Source organism: Oryx dammah, unplaced genomic scaffold, assembly GCF_014754425.2.
Source record: "Oryx dammah isolate SB20612 unplaced genomic scaffold, SCBI_Odam_1.1 HiC_scaffold_26, whole genome shotgun sequence".
NCBI classification, from domain to species: Eukaryota; Metazoa; Chordata; class Mammalia; order Artiodactyla; family Bovidae; genus Oryx; species Oryx dammah.
In genome coordinates, this window is record NW_024070210.1 from 56,305,194 (window position 1) to 56,328,248 (window position 23,055).

General features: G+C 36.0%; 1 protein-coding gene across 1 annotated transcript in view; it reads right to left on the reverse strand.

Annotated features, from left to right (window-relative positions):
• Positions 1 to 23,055, reverse strand: part of HERC1 (HECT and RLD domain containing E3 ubiquitin protein ligase family member 1) — a 194,134-nt gene that overhangs the window by 103,050 nt on the left and 68,029 nt on the right. The window contains exons 14-24 of the mRNA XM_040226709.1: positions 22,585 to 22,806; positions 18,548 to 18,700; positions 18,291 to 18,423; positions 16,516 to 16,707; positions 13,655 to 13,876; positions 11,356 to 11,529; positions 7,907 to 8,021; positions 7,702 to 7,822; positions 5,811 to 5,982; positions 2,846 to 3,158; positions 2,308 to 2,428 (exon numbers count right to left, since the gene is read on the reverse strand). Coding sequence (XP_040082643.1) covers positions 2,308 to 2,428; positions 2,846 to 3,158; positions 5,811 to 5,982; positions 7,702 to 7,822; positions 7,907 to 8,021; positions 11,356 to 11,529; positions 13,655 to 13,876; positions 16,516 to 16,707; positions 18,291 to 18,423; positions 18,548 to 18,700; positions 22,585 to 22,806 — 1,938 coding nt within the window. The remainder of the gene's footprint in view (positions 1 to 2,307; positions 2,429 to 2,845; positions 3,159 to 5,810; positions 5,983 to 7,701; positions 7,823 to 7,906; positions 8,022 to 11,355; positions 11,530 to 13,654; positions 13,877 to 16,515; positions 16,708 to 18,290; positions 18,424 to 18,547; positions 18,701 to 22,584; positions 22,807 to 23,055) is intronic.

The window sequence follows — 23,055 nt, forward strand, 5'->3', positions numbered from 1 at the left end:
ATATCAGAAAAGCACATAACCCAATAAAAAACAGGGAGAAGATCTAAACAGACATTTCTCCAAAGGAGATATACAAATGGTCAACAAACACTTTAAAAGATGCTCAACATTGTTCCTTATTAAAGAAATGCCAACCAAAACTACAGTGAGGTATCACCTCACACTGGTCAGAATGGCCATCATCAAAAAATAAATGTTGGAGAGGATGTGGAGAAAATGGAACCCTAGTACTGTTGGTGGGAATGTAAACTGATACAGCCACTATGGAGAGTAATACGGAGATTCCTTTAAAAACTAGGAATAAATCTACCATACGACCCAGCAAACCCACTACTGGGCATATACCCTGAGAAAACCACAATTCAAAAAGACACATGTACCTCCCAGTGTTCACTGCAGCACTATTCACAATGGCCAGGACATGGAAGCAATCTAGATGTCCATCGACAGATGAATAGATAAAGATGTGGTACATGTATACAGTGGAATATTACTCAGTCATAGAAAGGAACGAATTTGAGTCAGTTGAACTGAGGTGGATGAATCTACAGCCTGTTAGAGTGAAGTAAATCAGATAGTGAAAAATAAATATCATATATTAATGCATATATATGGACCTAGAAAAATGGTACTGATGTACCTATTTGTAGGGCAGGAATAGAGATGGAGATCTAAAGAATGAACTTGTAGGCACAGCGGGGGAAAGAGGGGGTGGAATGAATTGAGAGAGTAGCATTGAAATATATACATCACCAAGTATAAAACAGATAGCTAGTGGGAAGTTACTGTGTAACACACGGAACTCAGCCTGTGTTTTGTGCTCTGTGAAGACCTAGAGGGATAGGATAGAAGGGTGGGGAGGGAAGGAAGCTCAAGAGAGAGGGGATAAATATATATATATATGGCTAATTCACTTTGTTTTAAGGCAGAAACCAACACAACATTGTTAAGCAATTATCCTCCAAAAAAATATGTTAAAAAAAAAAAGCTCTTCAGCAGTAGAATCAGGGTCAGTAGCCAAGTCTAAAACAGTGGTCAAGTCTAACACATTACCACATACACAACAGGCACTACTATCCTCATATCACATAATGGGACACTAAGGCCCAGAGAAGTAAAGTAGCACATACAGATTCACATAAAAGGCAGAGGAACAGTCAAAATGAAAATCTAGCTATCAACTCCAAGTCCAAAGCTACTCAAATAGAAGCTATCAGACTGTTCTCATTCTATAATTTATTTAATCCATCACACTACAGCACACATTACTTCCTACCTCTTATATAGATCAGCATCTCATTTCTTTGATTTTTACCTTAAATGCCTGCAATCCAGATCCTGAGGCTTTTTTGATAGGTAACTGAGAGCTACTGAAAGATTTTAAGTAGAGGAGATAAAAACAGATTTGTATTTCAGGAATATTATTCTAGAGAAATATTGAAGATGGGCCTAAGACAAGAGAGAGGGAAACCAGTTTGAAGGTTCTGTACTAGGCCAGGCAAAAGAGAAGAAAAATTGAGACAGAACAGTGGCAGGAAGGATGGACAGGACATATTAGAAAGGTATCAGGAGTAAAATTTTCAAGGTCAAACTAATTGGACTGTGGGGAGTGAGTAGGACCAGGAATTAAGAAAAATTAGAGGCAAGGATGTGGAGAAGGCAATGGCAACCCACTCCACTGCTCTTGCCTGGAAAATTCCATGGACGGAGGAGCCTGGTAAGCTGCAGTCCATGGGGTCGCTAGGAGCTGGACACGACTGAGAGACTTCACTTTCACTTTTCACTTTCATGCATTGGAGAAGGAAATGGCAACCCACTCCAGTATTCTTGCCTGGAGAACCCCAGGGATGGGGAAGCCTGGTGGGCTGCAGTCTATGGAGTCGCACAGTCGGATACGACTGAAGCGACTTAGCAGCAGCAGCAGCAGCAGAGGCAGGATGAACTTAGGTTTCCAGCCTGGGGAGCTAATACTAAGATAGTGGATGGGAAAGAACAGGCTTGGGAGAAAAACAAGTTTATTTTTGGATAGGTTAAGATTGTGGTCACCTGACATGTTCAGGTAGAATGTCCATCAGGGAGTGAGATAAACGAACTTGGAGTTTAGGAAGAAGTAGGGGCTAAAGAAAGTAATCTGAGAGTCACTAACATACAGGTGATAAATACCTATGCAATAAAGTTATCTCATTTCTCTTAAAAGTTCTTTTTTAAAAAAAAACTTTTTTGTCTAAAACAAATGCATATTACTTACTCTAACCAAAGTCTTATGTATTTATACAAAAATCCTTTACTGAATCTAGGTATACCTACCAGTGCGTAACCCTCTTCATCTGATTCAGGCTGAGACAAATCAGATTCACTCCTCGATTTGATCAGTCTATAATTTGGACTTGCATGGACTAGCCGGCTCTCTGCAGTAAGACTTTCACTCCTGTCTCACATGCACAAAGAAAAGTTTTTCGATTTGGGACTGTTAGTGAACATAAAATTGAATGGAACTAGCAGCATATAGATAAAACACACACACAGTAAGGAGTAATTATGACTGCTGATGGAAAATCCTGGCTCTCAGTTAGGTCTAAGCACAAAGTCTTCTTAATCAATTACAGAGATATGCAAATATTTTCATATGTTTCTCAACTACTGTTGCTTATATGTATGAAAAACTGTGCTGTCTCATTTAATCAGAAATTTATACTCCAGGTTGAACTAGGATCACTCTATACATTAAATTCATCTGTCAATTTGTATTTCCTCCTCCATGTCTGTGTTAACTTCAGAATAAATTATTTCAATGCATACAAAAACAAAGGGAGAAGAAATGTTTTAAGTTTCTACTCAGTCCCACCTGGTCATAAGTCCACCCCCTTCAGAGGTACTTGTGGAAGGCTGTTGCAACTGTCCTTCTTCCCTTCGCTTCTGAAGCTCCTCAATCACAGGACTTACTCCTAATATTAACAGGGCACATCGATGGATCACGGAGTTGCAGGCAGCAGTGTACACATCCTGACCCTCAGGAAGGTCTGTGCTCACCCTTCGCTCTTGCTGAGCCTGAGGAGGTGGATCATCAGCTCGAGCCCCAGACCCTGCCCCACTGTTCATTCTATCTCGATCTCGGCTACGAGCTACTTCACGGGCTGAGAGGAAACACTGAAAGATTTCTGTAACATGCAACACAAAAACAAGGTCTTAACACATGGGGAGAGAAGAGCAAAGAAAATAACAATAAAAATAGTCAAAAAGTTTGGACCAAAAACTTACTGAAAGAGGGAAAATTATTTTTTAGACATTAAATACAGCATCTAAGTAAAATTTTACCAAAAATATATGTATAATACTAAACTTATAAAAATTACAATAGGAAACACTCATGCCTTTATAGAATTTAGATTTGGTTGATTCTGTTTCTACTCTTATGAGTTTGATCAGTAGTTTGCAAAGTGTGGTTCCAGAAGAGCAGCATCAACACCATCCAGGCATTTGTTAGAAATACTGTGCCTCGCTCAGACTGTCTAAACCAGAAGCTCTAGGCATGGAGCCAGCAATCTGTGTTTGAACAAGCCCTCCAGCTGATTTTGAAGGCCATTATAGTTTGAGAACCACTGGGTTAGATAAAAATAACTGCCCATTTCTGAAATGTTCACAACCTTGGTTTGAAAATTGTCAGATTACAAGAGAAAAAGACAAAGTTTAAGTTGCATTAGTTAAAATGAAAAGCTCCTTTCCCCCTTCCAAAGTCCATATAATTCCTAACATCTACACGTTGTTGTATTTTGCACATATTAAATAAGTACAACCATTAAAGGTCTTTGCTGAAACAGAATTGGATTCTACTAAATGTCCATCTAATGCCAGCCCTCCCCAATTTACAAGTGTAAAAAGTCAACGGGTTTAACAAGGTTCTGATGCAGTGGTAGATATTTCACAAGAGGAAAAGAATATTTTGCTCAAATTTGAGTGAAGGTGGTATTTTTAATGGAGAAACTAGGCAAAAAGTTAGTAAAATACTAGGGTCATCTATTAATATGGAAGTGGTGGTAGTGGTGGTTTAGTCACTAAGTAATGTCTGAGTCTTGCAATCCCAAGGACTGTAGCCCATCAGACTCCTCTGTCCATGGGTTTTCCCAGGCAAGAAGTTTGCTATTTCCTTCTCCAAATATGGAAATACAAACTTTAAAATAGATCTGTATATTTCAAGGTATTATGATAATATGTTCATTATGCTATTGAAAGTCCCTTATTTCTAAGAAAAACAAACCAATGAACTAACAGTCCAGAGCTGGAAACCAGTTAAAGTAATTAAGAGAATTGTCACTGGAATTCTGGGCAGACTTGGTTCTAATTTCAGCTGCTACTACTTGTGGCCCTAGGCACATAATTTTCCCTCCTTAAACCTGAGTTTGTCCATCTTTAGAACAAGGTAATACTAGAAATCATCTGATAAGACTGACAGGATTATGAATTAATCTATATGAAGCATTTGACCCAAAGGCCAGCATATAACTGATGCTCAAAAATGGTATTTAGTTTAAAAATTATTATACTCTGGTTAACTATAATGCTTTATTATATAGTAATTGAAGGTTATATTTTGTTACTGTGCTTTTCTCCTTTAGTCCTTGCTTTCAGGAATTTCTAAACTGAACCTACAGTTCAGTTTAGTTCAGTTCAGTCGCTCAGTGGTGTCCGACTTTGCGACCCCATGAATCGCAGCACACCAGGCCTCCCTGTCCATCACTAACTCCTAGAGTTCACTCAAACTTACGTCCAACCTTAAGTTCATCCAAAAATGTTCCCTCAGCCTAGGTTTTAAAACTATAACTATCCTCTGGGAATTCCCCAGTGGTCCAGTGGTTAGGACTCAGCACCGCTCTCACTGCCAGGACCCAGGTTCAATCCCTGGCCATGTGATAAGGCACCCCTCAAAACTATATTGTATATAATTATAATTATCTTCCTATTCTTCATCTCTAGTTCCTTCTTCTCCATTTGGACCTTATATTTTTTCTTGTTTTAATAGGCTTTGGCCTTGTTTTGAGCCATCTCAAAATCATTTTTAGAAATATGCAAAACATAAATAAACTGGTAACAAATTAAGTGTCAAACTGAAGAATATAGACATCTCAATACCAAATGCACAGATGGCCATAATGTTTTAGGCTACAAAACTGAATATATACTTTAACTTGACATAGCCAAATCACTCAAAAGATACTAACAAATATTTTAAAGTTTTGGGATTTCTCTTTAAACATTTAAATGATTACATTTTAAAACTCTGTAGCCTTATAATATAAAAGCATAAGAAATGTCATTCACTAGCCAATAAATAATATTCTCATGTAATATTCTCAACCAATAATATTGTCTCATGCTTTCTACTGCAAACAGCAGTAGAGTAAGTGAGTGAAGTTTATAATTTAAAAAGTTCTGCATATGGTCTCTCTCTTCCTCACCACTTAGAAGTCAGTCAGGCGAATGGACAATTTATTTGGTACCCCTAGAGAACATACTTTGAATGATCCTATTCAATGACTCATGGGCATCACTTCATGAATGAAACTCAGTGGAACAGGTACTATTTCCAAAAGCCTGCAAATAGAGCTTTTCAGCCCCAAACCCCCAATCCAATAGCTTGAATGGAACTAACACAGTTTTAAGAGATGAAACGTTAGCTAACCAGATCATCAAGAGAATATAGGATCCTTTTAGAAAAACTGTAAAGAAATGTTTGCCTCTCTCTTCTGTAGTCAGTTTCCCTACCAAAACGAACGCGACAGTGTGTATCTGTAAAGCAAGAAGGGTGTACTCACTGCCAGCTGTCATCACTTCGTGTTCTCGTTCTTCCTCCTCATCCTCTGGCTCTGGATGTCCTTCTTCCCGATCTCGCTCAGCCTGTTCTTCCATTTCAGCTTCTTCATCAATGGTCCGGGTAAATGAATGCTCCTGAGGATCAACATCTGCGGAGTCTTGGTTTTCCGAGATCTTAAAGAAATAAAAAAAAAATAAAGTCTATGGGTTTTCAAAAATAATAATAATAATAATAAAGAAAGAAAGTTATCTCAAAACAAACAAAAAAAAAGAATCAGAGCTACACTAAATATATTTTTTAATTTTGAAAAAAATCAGTAAAACCTTGATTTTTTATTATGAAAAACAAGTTAACAGCAATAACAACTTATGAATTTTACAACAAAACCACAAAAGATATACTGGATAAATCTGAAGAGATTAGAAAGAATGTATAGAGACATCTCACTAAGCTCTCTTCCTCAACATTTTGATTGTTCTGCTGTAAACTGCTAAATTAAAATGACCTGAGTATGACAATAAGCATAAAAGGTAATTAAAGAACATGAAACTTAATTCTATTCAGTCTCTCTCAAGTTGTATATGTTATTGCTACTCTGTATAAATGTTTAATAATTCTAATTTAAAACAAAACAGTGCTTTTTAACCTTTTATTGGTGAAAATATTTAAGTTATACTCTCTTAGCAAATTTCAGTTATATAAATGTATTATTTTTAAATTATTTTCTCACTTGGCCCTTGAAGAAACCAAAAGCTAGAAATCTGATAAGGACAATGTTATTCCCCATGGTGGTTATGATACCTAGTAGTCATCTAAAGAGTCCTTATTATAGGTGTGATTTGTGGTTAGATGGGGATACTGAGCAGTCAGACTTGCACAAAACATAAGTCATGTATCCTCACAATATGTTAAGTTTCAAATGTGAGCTTCAACAAAATGGCTGATTAACACATTTCATGGGCTTTCCAGGTCACTCACAAATAATCAGATCCACAAATATTAAATCAGTGCATGCTAAAAGAATACTATAATACAAATGCAGAGATAAAGTTGGATTTTTAAAATCTAAGATGTATATAATGGATTGCAAAGCATCTATGTATGAAGCTTCAAAAAAGTTTCAAAGAAATTTATATGTATAATTATAATATAATTATGTATCAGGCTATACTCATAATTATAGGATCATGTTATCAGAATTATCAAGCACTTCAGAAATCATTTCAATTTTGTTGTAAGAATTACTTCTAGAACATCCTTAATGAAAGTTTTTAATTTTTACCTCCAATGGTAGGCAACTCTAATCATTAGAAGGCTTTTTTCCTTACATTCATTCTTCACTCAGTTGTTACCCTTTGGTCCTACCTGTGTCCTCTGGAACAACAGGGAACATGTTTATTTCCTCTCCTACATGAAGCCCTTTAAGTATCTTTAAGGTAGCTAACATGAAACTCCCCTTTGTTTTCATTTTCTAATCTAAACATTTTTGACATTTTCCAGTTCTTGTATAAGACAATTTACCAATCTAAGGAAGTTTAATATCCCTCATAAGTTATGGCACCCCAAATCAAATAGGATAATTCAAATGTGGTCTGATCAATGTAAAATAAAGGAATAATATTTCATATGATTTGGACAATTCAATTTGTTATTACCTATATGGCCTAAGAATATATAAACTCAGGAGCCATATCACACTTGATAAATAAGTGGTTAAATAAATCTCAATTTTCTACTTATCCAATTTGTTTCACTAGAAGAAGAACTACTCAACATTTATTGAACATCTGCAATAACTAAGGCACATTTTTTTCCCCTTTCATAAACCAACATGAAGCTATCTCTTATAGCTTGCAGAAAAATTAGAGAAATTAATTGATTTCCAACTTTACCCATCTGTCTCTTGACGATGACCTGGTCTGAATAAGTTCAAGGTTCTTGCAAGCAAGTAAACGACTTCGAACTTTGTACACACAACGGTATACTTCTGATAAGCTTTTACCAGGTTGATATCTAAATAAAGAACCAAAATAGAAAAGTTAATTTCTAATATCATAAGAGCAAATATTTGTCTGAGGATAGTTTTAAGTTACTTGCCGGCTTTCTCCACATGCTTGACTGAGTAAATTTGTATGTTTCAGAAGAGCTGCAAGAACAAATCTAGACACAGTGTCCAAGAGTGACTCATTACTCAAAGTTGCACTGTCCCAATCTGAAAAATAAATGATACACTGACACTTCAGAAAAAAACAGTTTAGAGGTCATTTTAATAGTGTTAGTAACCCAACACCTGAATTTTATCATTTTTCTAAGCAATTATTTAGCAAATGAACCTACTACATCCCACATACTGTGCTAGGAGTACAGTAGTAAATAAAACTAAGTCCTGGATCTCACAGAGCATATATTCCAGTTGGGGGGCATGTGTGTGCTTAGTCACTCAGTCGTGTCCAATTCTTTGCAATGCTATGAACTGTAGCCCGTCGGGCTCCTCTGTCCATGGGGATCCTCCAGGCAAGAATACTGGAGTGGGCTGCCATGCCCTTCTCCAGGGGATTTTCCCAACCCAGGGATTAAAGCCAAGTCTCCTGCATTGCAGGAGTATTCTTTACTGTCTGAGCCACCAAGGAAGCCAAGAAGGGCATAAGGAGACAGTAAATAAAAACATTAATATGACAGATAAGTGCTATGGAAAAAATTAAAGCATGGTAAACAGAACAGGGAATACTGTCCTGGGTAACTTTACTATTTTTTATAGATTGGTTTGAGAAGGCCTCTCGGATACGGCTACAATCAAGCAGAGAGATCTAGACGATGTAGAGAAGAAGCCATACAGAAACAGCATCCTTTCAAAAAAAAACTGTCAATGCTCCGAGGTGAGTTAGAGGCGGCCAATGCAGTCGGAGCAAAATATGGGTGCACAAGAGTAGTAGGACACATCAGAAAGCTGCCTGAGACCAGATCAGTCCTCTTGATTTTACTCTGAGGAAAACTGGAAGGATCATTAGAAAATTTTGAAGAGATATGAGATGATATGATCTGTGTTTTAAAAGGCTCACTCTAACTGCTGAGTACAGAATTTACTATAGCAACAGCAACAGCAGAAGCAATTATTACAGTAATTCAGGTAAAGTATGGTGGCTCAGACCAAAGTAGTAGCAGTGGGGGTAGAAAGAAGAGGTCAGATTTCTTATGTATTTTGAAGAGAGAGTTGAAAAAATTTGTTGATGGATCAGATGTGAACGTAAGAGAAGTCAATGATGACTATAATATATTTAGAATGCAGTTGGCTTTTACCAAGAGAAAAACAGCCCTTTGGAAGGATGGATATCTGTAATCGGGCGTCTGTTTCTGAATAGTATCTTTTAGTTATCCTAATAGAGATATTGAGTAAACTAGTCAAGTGTGTATATATCTGGTATTTGAAGGTACTGAAGTATCAATAGACACTATGAGTACATGTACATTTAGGTGGGTAAGAAATAAAACAACATTTGGACAGAAATGAGTACATGCAACTGAAAACCCAAATCACAGCATTAGATGATGAGAACTAGTGAGCTGCTTTCTTTAATTCCATGTTAGCACACTGGTACTGTAAAAATACAATACATTCAGTAGATTCCAAATGGGGATATGGGAGGTTTACTGTCTACTCCACTCCCAGAATGTCTGCTAGACTCTGTTAATTTGACAGATTTATTATGCTACTTAAAAACAAAACCAAGCAAAAAACACCCTTGGAAAATATTAAGTCCCAAGTTATCTTCACTTGTTCTTAACTCCTTTTTAAAACTCCTATCTTAAAAGAAAAATTTTAAGATTGACTTTCCAGTCCTTTCTGGATGCTTAGGTAAAAATTTAAGTTCAGACTTACCTATTTTACAGGTGAAAAAATGAATATAAACACGTCAGATTTTACAAAAATCTTACAGATAAAGAATCTTAAAATAACCGTTTGTATTACATACAAAATTTTCCACATTAGGTTTTTGAGAGATCATCTGTTCCAAGGGATTGCTTACTATTCTGAAAATTGCTATAACTTAAAACCAAACAAGATCTTATTTCAAACAGGCTAATATTCAATTTAAAAGCAAACTAAAGTGACATCCTTTTCAGTGTTTCAAATTTAGCAGGGACCATCCTCCTTTGCAATGTTTAAAAGGTTCTTTTAAAATACCTTCACTAAAGTTACAGTCATTTCATACCAAGCTCTACAAAATGTTTCCACTATTCAGGTATAAAGTCTAGGCTATATACCTAGACTTTGTGTAGATATACGGTGTACAAGCAAATGAACAATGGAGAAATAGAGTTTTTATTCTTCTTATGTTTATACTGTTTTTTAAAGTGCTCACTGCAAAGTAACAAGTGACAACATGATATAAAAGAATACCTAACTGCACATTCCAAGAAAATGATGAAATTAGAGAATATCGGAAAATATAATTTAGAAAACAGGCTTTGTTTCTCCTCCACTATCACACTTTTCTACCACTGGTGAAAGTCAACATAATAGAATGAGTAAATAAATAAATGACAGACTGCATGAGATTCAACTTTCAAACATATCCTCTCACTGATGTTTTAAAGATCTGAATGATACTTATCTCATTTTTATTATATAAATATTATAAAAGGGGAACATGTATTTACTTTTACCATTTTTATCACAGAAGGAAGAAAATCCAAAGAAATAGGGAACTGCAGATCAAAGAAACAACAACATGGAGAAAGGTAACTAGGTATGTATTCTGAAAAATCCAAGACACTGCTAAAGGGGGAAAGCATGGCGGACTTCTCTGGTGGTCCAGTGGTAAAGACTCCTTGCTTCCAATGCAAGTGGCTCAGGTCTGATCCCTGGTTGGGGAACTAAGATCCCACATGCTATGTGGTACAGCCAAGAAAATTTAAAAAAAGAAAATATTTTTAAAGGGGAGGGGAAGCAAGGGAGCTGAAAGGAAGTCAGGTATATCCTTTAAAAACTTGTACATAAAACAACTATATTAATCAACAGAAACTGAAATACCACTTATACACTTTCATTACACTTTACTGCTGTACTTAATAATATACCTCATTTCAAACTGGTATCTTCAACAGCACTCTAAAAGAGCAAAGTAGTTTACAGAAGAGGAAAATGACCAGACCCAGAGCTCAAGACATCTACATACACATCATTTCAGTTTTTGACCAGGGCTTGCAAAGGGAAGAGATTCATTAAACAAACTTATATTAGATCCATTTACACCACATGGAATCCTTCAGTAAAATGCTGCCTCTGGATTTATTATTCTTTATAAAAAATCTCAATTTTCCCACACTGGATTGTCTTCAAACAGGATATATGTACATAAAAATACACAGGGTAGTTTCCACAAAAAGGAATAAGAAACTTTTTAAAATGCTAATTGTAAAATTTCTTTTTCTATAAGAAAGTAATACTGCTATTCCTGTGATTTTCTATTTATATATATTACACATATATTAGTTGGTATTATGAGCTGTCTACATATTTATCCCCTTTATCCTCTTTACTTTACCTTTACTAATAGCATAATCCTGCATGCTGATCCAAAGGCTTCGAGCAGGCTCTTTTGAACAACCCAAGGCCAAGTCTACAAAGACAGCAATTTCAGGCCGCAATTTATAATCAAAAGGCTTCTGTTCCTCATTTCCTGAAAGAGCTACTTCTAATAGGCAACTCATACATTTATCTAAAAAAAAAAAAAAAAATTACACAAGTTATCAATTCCAAGCCTCATAAATTTTAGTGCTACAAATAAAATCTTACCATATTTACTTAATGAGTGTGAAATGATATATTTCAAACCATTTTAAGCAGATGCTATAGAGGTAGTCTTAATGCTTCTCAATTCGGGGTAGTACACCTTTCTTGGTGTGACTACATGTAACAACATTCCAAGAAGGAGTTCTGGCATTTTGGTAGGCAGGGCCCTACATGTGCAGCACAGTCTTATGTGATAAAGAACTTTCTTGTTCAAAATGGGTTGATATTCTTACTGAGAAACATGGAATCATTGGGAAAGAAACTAGCCAAGATTTCTTTTTCTTTTTGTAGACTTAAGAGAAAATAATCACTTAAGGATAATTTAAGGAAGATCAAACATATTGATACTTACATAAATAATTTCTCAACTGACATTTATATTTGTTCAGGTGGTTCCTAACTTTTCAATGAGACATTTGGCATTAAGAATTCATTTTCCATTTAAAAAACAAAACATTTCACTAAATGACAGGTTCCCAGGCTAACACTCAAAGTCAATTTAATTTAACCCATGATATAACTGAATTATCATTCATTTTTATAAAGACAGGATTCATTTCCTAATATAAAGACTTCCCCAGTGGCTCAGTGGTAAAGAATCTGCCTGTGATGAAGGAGACCTGGGTTTGATCCCTGGGTCAGGAAGATCCCCTGGAGAAGGGAATGGCAACCCATTCCAGTATTCTTGCCTGGAGAATTCCATTGACAGAGGATCCTGGTGGGCTACAGTCTATGGGGTTGCAAAGACTTGGACATGACTGAGTGATGAACACTGCTATATTTCCTAATATAACAAGTATTTAAACATAAAATGTAACATTTTAATAGTTATATAACTTTATAATTTAAAAACTGAAAAATAACATTAAAACTGAAATTGATTTTATTCATATCAAAAGCCAGATAAGTGAGTAAAGTAGAAAGAAATATGAGGAGGGTAGAGATAGTGATATGTACATAAAAATACACAGGGTAGTTTGCCCTCAGGAAGACATTTGTGACTATCACAGAGTTAAACATTGATAGCACTGGAACCATCTTTATGATGTTGATTGCCCCTTGGAAAAAAACATGATTTTACTTTTCTTTTATACAAATGTTCCTAAGTATCAATGGAATCACTTTCTGGTTCATAAATGAAACAGTGAATATATACTCCTAGCTGGAAAAGGAGGAAAGTCTTCAAAATCCCTCACTCCCACTCTCCAATCCCAAAGCAGAATCTCCACAATTTTCGTCTTGGTTTCTACGTTTTGTTTTTCCTCTTCAAATTCTCTTAGATTGAGATTTCTTTTAGATTTTGCTTCTTGGACATTCTCTGAGTCTCCTTCTCTTACCAGAGAAATAATAAATTTAAAATCTAACAAGACCATATAGGCTATCTAATCTAACTCATTTCAAGGATTAAAATTAAGAGGTCCAGAGAGATTGAAGGACCAATCCTAGATGAAACAACTACAACATCTGTTCAGGACCTAGACAAATCTTCATTTTCAGACAGTCTGAGAGCTAGCCTACTAGCAAAGTAGACAAATGGGAGATGAGGCAAGAAAGGAAACTCCAAAGGTACCATAAATGAGGAGGAAAAAAATAGTCACACAAGGTAATATCAGCACAAAAGCAGGACAGGCTGGGAATAGAAGGGATTGGTCCTCACAACTGAAAGGTGTTTATGACCTGAGCCCTGCTAAGTCATGGTCATTACCTGTCTACGAAGCAGTTTCATAAGCTCCAAGCCCAAGAACACAAGTAAATCAAGCATTTACTCATTTTTATGAGTTAGACAATTTGCTTAAAATGAGTGATAAATAATAACAGAGTAGAACCAGACCTGTACTTCTCTAATTCAGGGGGCACTTTTCACTATACAATGCCGCAGGATTTAACTTTTTCTGAGGGCTCCAAGTTACAGTCTCGGATCCCCTACCCTGCAAATGCTGCATTTGTTTTCTATCGGTTCTCTATTCAGCAAACCCATAATAAGAGAAATCTCAAAGGAGGTATAAACACAAATGTATTTTACTCATAAATGCTGCAGAGAAGCACATTACCTAACTGAGGGGTGTCCATTTCTACACCATCACTAAAAAGTGGTGTTTTCATCCAATATGCAGTGTCCTGTTCCTCTGGAGACACAGGTGAACCCTGAAGCATGCCACCAAGACATCGCCCAATAAGAAGAGCAATTGTTCTTTCCAGATCCACAAGCCACACCCAGGACTGGGCTGGCTGAGGCAATGGCATGCCAGCAGGGTCGATCAGTTCTGGCCCTCCTGAAAACAAAATCATTAGTAATGTATCTGGTATTCAAGATTCTCAAACTTTTTTCATTTCTATTTCTATTGCACTACAAGAAGATATTGAAGCACAAAAATTTTATAATGAAAACAAAAACTGTAACACTTTCTGTATATATACTCTTTACCAAGCTAATTTAAAATATATTCAGATAAGTCTGTCATATAAAAATTGGCTTTGTAAAGTTACCAATTTTAAGATAAACACTGAAACAGCACATGGCAGAATTATCCCCCACTGATTCTATCCAGATCAAACTTCAACCTTAACATTGAGTAACTCAGGTAGCTTATCCCTCCAAAATCAAAACAAGAGTTGATCTAGGGGACTTCTCTGGTGGTCCAGTGGTTAAAATTCTGTGCTTCCAAAGCAGAGGGCCCAGGTTTGATCCTTGGTCGGGGAACTAAGATCCCACATGCCGCATGGTGCGGCCTAAAACAAAACAGAGAACTGATCTAGTAAAATGACACTTAGTATTACTTAATATTTTTAAGGCCTGAATTCAGAATTGCCCTGTACTAAGATCCAGATCCATGCTTTCTTTTTGTACATTCATTTTTTAAAGTTCTTCACTTAAAAAATAAAACTAGTTAGCCATAAAGATAAGAATAGATATCAATGAAATCATAAACAAAAAACACAACAGATCAACAAATTAATTGGTTATTTGAAAACACTAATAAAATGGATAAACCTCTAATAAAATTAATTAAGAAAACATGATGGCATAAATTTTCAAATTAAAAATAAAAAAGAGGATAGAACCACAAACACACTAGAGATTTTTTAAAACCATGAGTGAATATTATGAACAACTTGTTCTGATAAATTTGAAAACCAACAAAATGACATTTTCTGAAAAATTATCAATGTCTGAAATGAATTTGAAAAGAAACAAAAAGCTGTAAGAGAACAACCACTAAAAAGGGAAAATTAATCGCCAAAAATATATCTATAAAAAACACTAGGGCTAGATAGTTTCTACAGTCTTTCAAACCTTCGAGAAGAAATAACTCCTAAATTAGACAAATTTTAAAGAAAAGAGGGAAAAAAGAAAAATTCCAAACTGATGTTATGTGGTTAGTATAACTGTGGTAGTAAAAAATCACACAAAGGATAGCATGAAAAAGGAAAATTACAGAAAAAATCAGTTATGAACACTGATGCAAAATCCAAAATAAAATGACACTTACCTCACCTAAGACAAATAGAGTAATAAGTCTTAGAAAATTCTGAGATGCTTTAGAAAAATAAGAGTAAACCTGGAATGGCTCCATATAAAGTCTAATCAATATCCTGAAACAGCTGTAACCTTAACATTTGACTTCATCTAAATCCAGTTGACACAGAATAATGGGGTGTAAGATGGGCCCTCAAAGTATTCTGTTCAAAGTAGTCTTTCCAGGAGAAGAAACCAAAGTTTAAAGAAGCTATAAGTGACTTGGGCAAGTCACTTATACACCCAAGTTCAAACAGAGCCAATACTAAAATCTAAATCTTTTAATGTCTTAGTCCAGGATTCTTTCCATTAAACATGTGATCACACTTAAACTTGAAAAGTTTTAAAGATTTCAGTAATGAAACTCCTTTGATAACCTTAGGATAGACTTCAGTAGAAAAATACATTGCTATTTTCTAGACATAATATTTTAAGTTATCTTCAATGGAATAAAATAACCAGAATTTTATAAATTAAGAGTGAATTCACACATTATGCCTAAAATCAAGATGCTATTTTCTGGGCTACCCTGGTGGTCCAGTGGTTAAGAATTCACCTTAAAATGCAGGAGACACTGGTTTGATCCCTGGTTCAGAAAGATCCCCCATTTGTGCACCACAACTACTGAGCCTGTGCTCTAGAGCCCAGAGCCACCAGGACCACAACTACTGAGCCCACATGCCCGAACTACTGAAGCCAGCATGCCATGGAGCCCACACTCTGCAACAAGAGAAACCACTGCAATGAGAAGACTAAACACCACAACTGAAAAGTACTCTCTGCAAATAGAGAAAGCCTGTGTGCAGAAACTAAGACCTGGTGTAGCCAAAAAAAAATTTTTTTTAATTTTAAATGCTGTTTTCTATAAAGTATCTAAAAAGAAAAACACAGAAAGATAGGTTCCCAATTTCTATCTTTTACAATCAATCAGTTACCTATGTATCAAGCCAAAATACGAAATATTGTACTGTCAAATAGAGATTTAAAACTAAAAATCTTTGCATTTAAGAAATAAAACTTAATCCATTGATTATAAAATATGTCATTATGCTGCCAACCAATTTATGAAACCAATGCTTTCCTATTATCTACTGTAAGATGAATCCAAATTAAGCCATGTCAAAATTTGAAAAAAACCATGTCTTGAAATCAATGAAATATACTATTCAAGCCTAATAATCAGATAAAGACTCAATTTGTGTCACTTTATATACAAGTAACTTTCTTAAATTTTCTCATCTCAGGTACCCACTTTACACTATAAGCTCTTAGACAGCAACAACTTTATCTTTTGACCACATTATACCCAAAGTGTCAGATATGATTTGTCTGATGTGAGAAAAAGGAATAACTTTTCTCAAATGCATTATTTGCTCCTTTATTAACTGTACTTACCATGAAGAGGCCACTGTAACTCTTGGTCTTCCAAAAGAGCAGCAGCTGGCAGGAGTCTATTAAGGCAATCAAGAGGTGGCAACAAGTCGAGGAGGTAACTCAACAAAGGCCGAGCCACCGACACTGGGAGTAACAGGAGCGAGTTAACAATCTGGCAGAGCATACTGCCTGCAGCTGAGACGTATATCACATCTATGAAGGGTAAGAAATTTAACACAGATCAACTTTCAAACAAACTTAAAGAAAAAACCTAATAAATAAACTATTTTTGCCTAGAACTGGAGTACACTAATTCAATAACTCTTTGTTCAATTATTATATAACTCTCTGGTAGCTAGGTTGGGGTCAGTATTTATTTACTTTCTGAATGCATCACAACAGACACTATGGGAAAGCACACATATCATTGTGCCAACAAATTCAAATGATTATAGCATCTTCACTTAAAATGTATTAAGAATTTCTCATTCATAGATTTATTCTCATTTTCAGATTCACTTAAGAAGTATTTATTGAAGACTTACAACTATATACTGGGCGAAAGGTGTATGACTGTGAATAAAGAACTAAAAATGCCTGCACTCACAGTGCTTACATGTTAGTGAGGAAAGTCTTTTATGTTTTTTTAAACCAAATATAATTTTTTAAATTAAAATATTGTGCTCCAAAATCACTGAAGATGGTGACTGCAGCCATGAAATTAAAAGACACTTACTCCTTGGAAGAAAAGTTATGACCAACCTAGACAGCTTATTAAAAAGCAGAGACATTGCTTTGCTGACAAAGGTCCATCTAGTCAAAGCTATGCTTTTTCCAGTAGTCATGTATGGATGTGAGAGTTGGACTATAAAGAAAGCTAGGCACCAAGAATTGATGCTTTTGAACTGTGGTGTTGGAGAAGACTCTTGAGAATCCCTGGGACTGCAAGGAGATCAAACCAGTCAATCCTGAATATTCATTGGAAGGACTGATGCTGAAGCTCAAACTCCAATACTTTGGCCACCTGATGCAAAGAACTGACTCACCAGAAAAGACCCTGATGCTGGGGAAGATTGAAGGCGGGAGGAGAAGCGGTTGACAGAGGATGAGATGGGGTTGGATGGCATCTCCGACTCAATGGATGTGAGTTTGAGTAAGCTCTGGGAGTTGGTGATGGACAGGGAGGCCTGAGGTGCTGAAGTCCATGGGGTCACAGAGAGTCGGACACGACTGAGTAACTGAACTGAACTGAACCCTGTCATCTTAAAATGTAAATTGTGGGAGTGGGTCTGGTAAAATTTTTACAATCTTGAGACATTCTTTTGATTTATTGTAATAACCAATTGAAAAAGTATATAACTCCTTTGCTAAGGCTAGTGAGGGGGCACTCTCTGTCCCCCTTCTGATGCCTATGTCGGAAGCTTTCTCTGTCCCTTTTTATACTTTAATAAAACTCTGCTACACACACATAAAGAAAGTATTTCAAGAAGGAAAGAGAATTGCAAATGCTAAAGAAAGGTAAAGAAATGGATGAAAATCTCACTTTATGCCATTTAACATTAACCTTTTTGAGTATATGTCATCTGATTCCTTTAAATTAGACCTCTATCACAACATTGGGCATCTTTTAAGATTAACCAGATCAATCACTGTTGCCATCGCCCAAAACTCAGCTCAGGAGATTCAAAGTCATTTCTACTCCACTCAGAGGTTTCAGGCCCTCTTTGGCTTTGAAAAGGCTAAAAATTCCTGCTTTACAACCACTGATTAAATATGAAACCCAGTACCAAACACACCTCTTAATTTTTCTCCAACGCTGCCATTCCAAGGACTTTCTTTCAGCAAATTCGCAGAACGTGAATAAATATCTGTGGCATGAGGCAACAAGAGCTGAAGATGTTTATGAAGCAATGCCACACTGCTTGAGTTCTAAGGAAAAAAGTTTCTAAATTACTACATTGGAAGATTCAAGGTACAAAAATTTCATGGTTTACCCAAATATCTGAGTTTCAAGGTCCCTGAGAAATGACATAGAAAGCAAAGAATCACAAACCTCACTAATGTTATTGATATGGCAAAATGCCAGCAGCTGTTTCTGCAGTGAACATAGCAGTTCATGAAGATGAGCAGGCTGACTGTTCTCTGAAGACGATGTTCCAAGTAGAAATTTATCACTGTTCTTTTCTAGCTCCCCAAATGCTTGATCCTAAAATGATACATAAATGAAGATTATATCTGAAGTGTTTGAAAGTGAAATTAATGTCCTACCATAAATAATTCTGATTTAAGAAACCACGGTCTCCTTTCTCTCATTATTAATCCTTACATCTTTGCTACTGCTATGTAGTCATTAGCTATAAGATGGTAAGATTTATCATGCAATTTCAACTTGCTTTTCCATTAAAAAAAAAAGTAATGTTTCACCACAAAAACTCTGAAAATGCAGAAAACAAGAAAAAGGAAAACAATACCCAAAGACAAAATGTATCAACATTTTAATGCTACTGTTTTCCCAAACTCTTTTGTAAAGGTTTTGTTTTCACACACTTGAATTTCTAACAACACAATTCTCAGAAATTAATTTTATTTCTGATTATAAAAGCAGTAAGTGGACTAAAGAAACATTACAACTAAATACAAAGTATGATCCTGAATTTGGGGGATGGGGAAGGGTGCCATAAAGGGCAATCCTGGGATAACTGTATAAATTTGAGTGTGGACTATATATTATACAATATATTATACAATAGTTCTGTGTCAATGTTAAATTTTCTGAATTCAATAACTGCTCTGTTGTTATATAAGAAAGAGAATGTCCTTCTTAAGAAATGCATGCTTAAATGCTTAGTAATAGCCAGTATGATTTCTACAATTTACTTTCAAATAATGGATGGAAGAAAGGCATATTTGGCTGAAGGGTAGAGGATGTTTCTTTGAACAATTCTTGTGATTCACGCATAAATTTTAAGTTATTTCAAGTTAAAAGTATTTTTTAAAAAGAAATAGTGGAAAAAATTTAGAACATACTAAAACTGTATTTTTTTTTAAAGAAAGTTTAAATCACCGTTTAGCCAACCACTGTATCTAATATTTTTTCTGTATTTCTTTTCTGGTTTTGTGTCTTTTTTCATAAAATTACATATTCTATTTTTAGTCTCTTTTCTAACAGATCTATAAATATTTTTTGTATTTTTATAAACCATGTGTACATAAAATCTGAGACAAAATAGTCCACTGAGCATATATAGTTTATATAACCATTCCCCAATTTTTAGGTATTTTAGTTGTTTCCAATTTCTATTTCTTATAAATAATAATATGATAAACACCCTTATGCATAAACTATGGTCTTTGTTTATAATATGCAAGAGAAAGTCTCAATATTTTAAGGCCCTCACTATATAAGCAGTGGGCAAATAAGCACTGCTAGAGACCGAATGTGTTCCTTCAAAACTCTTATGTTGAACCTAATCCCCGATGCAGTGGTATTTGAAGGTGGGGCCTCTGAGAGGTGATTAAGTCATGAGGGTAGAGTGACCTTATAAAAGGGACCCGAGAGAGTTCCCTTGTGTGAAGACACAGCAAGAAGACAGCTGTCTATGAACCAAGAAACAGGAACCACCAATCTGCTGCCTCCTCAATCTTAAACTTTCCATCTCCATAACTGTGAGAAATAAACTGTGTTGTATATAAGCTGCCCACTCTGTGGTATTCTATTATAGCAGCACAAACAGACCAAGACAAGCAGTCTTATTCTAAAATCTTAGAACAAGACAAACTGGTTTAAATTATATCAGAAAGAAACAGTAATTTAGGATTTTCAGCCTAAAAGCAGTTATTACAGTTAGTATTTTATTTCCATTTCCATATAATATATACATCTACTTCAGCCCTAATGGCATTAGAAAGGCAATATTTTAATAGAACTTTGGGGAAAAATTTCAGTCAATACCAAATGGATATACTAATAGAATTGTTCCCATTCCATCTGCAGCCAAACACCAGATCAAATTTATATTCTTAAATCTGAAAGAAAATAATTTTACAGGAACAACTGTCACTCTGACTTAATCAACAACCTTTTAAGTTGGGCAGAATACAACACTAAGTGAAAGTCACTCAGTTATATCCGGCTCTTTGTGACCCCATGGACTATACAGTCCATGCAAATTCTCCAGGCCAGAATACTGGAGTGGGTAGTGGCTCCCTTCTTCAGGGGCTCTTCCCAACCCAGGGATCGAACCCAGATCTCCTGCATTACAGGCAGATTCTTACCAGCTGAGCCACCAGGGAAGCCCAAGAATACCGGAATGGGTAGTTTATCCCTTCTGCAGCAGATCTTCCCGACCAAGGAATTGAACTGGGGTCACCTGCACTGCAGGAGGACTCTTTACCAACTGAGCTACTAGGGAAGACTTGTACCGAAAAAAGGAATATACAGACCTGACCCTGAAGAGTAGGAGACAATATGAAATGATACACAAACACTCTGAAGTTAGTTACACAGTACACTTTGACTCTAAAAACTGATAAGAGGTATTAAGTTACAGTTACATGGTTAGAAAAGGTTATTTCAGCAAGGCTTCCTAGAAGTCTTTCTGGGCTTCCCTGGTGGTTCAGAAGGTAAAGAATCCATCTGCAATGTAGGAGACCCAGGTGTGATCCCTGGGTTGGGAAGATTCCCTGGAGAAGGGAACGGCTACCAAGTCTAGTATTCTTGCCTGGATAATCCCATGGACAAAAGAGCCTGGCAGGTTGCAGTCCATGGGTGTGCAAAGAGTCAAACACAACTGAGTGACTAATACACTTCTCATGCAGTTATAATTACACAGTTAGAAAATGTTTGAGCAAAGCCTTCCTAAAACAGTCAAGTGTTAAAGAAGTCACAGACTGGCAGACAAGAAGAGATAGATGTGCTATACACAAGCTCAGGAGAGTGTGGTGTGTAAGCCAAATGATGAAGGGTCTAAAAAGTTTTGATTTAATAAAACAAGGTTATTTAATACAACAAGGTTATTCTAGCAGTAAGATGCTGAGAGGAGACCAGTGACAGTGACAACAGTTAAAACACTGTTATTACCATTAGGTCATGATGGTATGGATTAGAACCCATAGAAATGGAAAGGAAAAAAGAGAAAAATCTAAGAAACACCAGAAGGCAAGAATTAAGGGCATTCTAATAAGAAAAAGCAATACTACTGTCCATTGTCTTTTCTCCTACTGACCAGCCTATTTTTAGTCAATATCAATCAAACTGTTTAATTATAAGATCATATCTGGTAAGATTAAGCCTTTCCTCATGATTCTTCTCTTACAAAATGTTGACTATTTTTATGTTTATTCTTACATATTAATATCAGAAAAAATTTGGTAAAATTCCAAAATAAATCTCTTTGGAATTCTCAACTATAAGTCACTTGGTACCCACAATATTTCAGAATATCTGACACATTTCCCCCCTTTTGGGAAGTGGAGTCTAGTTTTATTTATTTCATAAGTGTTTAAATGTCAAAATACTTTGACCTGAAATGGTCCCTCAGTTCAGTTCAGTCGCTCAGTCGTGTCCGACTCTTTGCGACCCCATGAACTGCAGCATGCCAGGCCTCCCTGTCCATCACCAACTCCCAGAGTTCACTCAAACTCATGTCCATCGAGTCAGTGATGCCATTCAGCCAGCTCATCCTCTGTTGTCCCCTTCTCCTCCTGCCCCCAATCCCTCCCAGCATCAGAGTCTTTTCCAGTGAGTCAACTCTTCACATGAGGTAGCCAAAGTATTGGAGTTTCAGCTTTAGCATCAGTCCTTCCAAAGAACACCCAGGACTGATCTCCTTTAGAATGGACTGGTTGGATTTCCTTGCAGTCCAAGGGACACCTCCTTCAAAAAAAACCAACCCAAGTATTTTTTTTCTTTTTTTTTCTTTTGGCCATGCTATGTGGAATGTGGGATCTTAATTCCTTGATCAGGGATCAAACCTGTGCCTCCTGCACTGGAAGTGCAGAGTCTTGACCACTGGACTGGACTGCCAGGGAAGCCTCCAACCCAAGTTTTCTTCTTCTTTTTTCTTTTACTACAAAAAAAGGGCAACTTACTGTATAAAATCCTAAATTTCTCAAGAGAGTCTTCATCAAAATTTCCGCCAGGTGGGTGTCTGGATGGCAGCTCTGAGTGCCATAAGGTTGATCTGACAGGTTTCCATAGCCAGTGCATACAGAAGAGAGGTCAGCAGCATCAGAAGGTGAGCTATACCCAAGTAAGGAGGCTACATGGGTATGATCTTGCAAACTTGTCAGAATGATATCCAGTTGCATTCTCTAAAGAAAAATATTCCCATGGATGAAACAGAACAAATAATTAGCTTAAAATGCACTAGAAAACTAAATTAAAAAAAAAAAATCCCAGAAAAAAAAACAAAAACCTATAATGATGCTAACTAACGTGCTTTATATCGTAATAGACAGTAATCTTTTAGAAAATGTGTAGTTTTTTTTAAAAAAAGCTATCCCACTAATACCATTTCAGAAACTGCAACTTAAAATTTTGTATTACATCCTTACTACCTG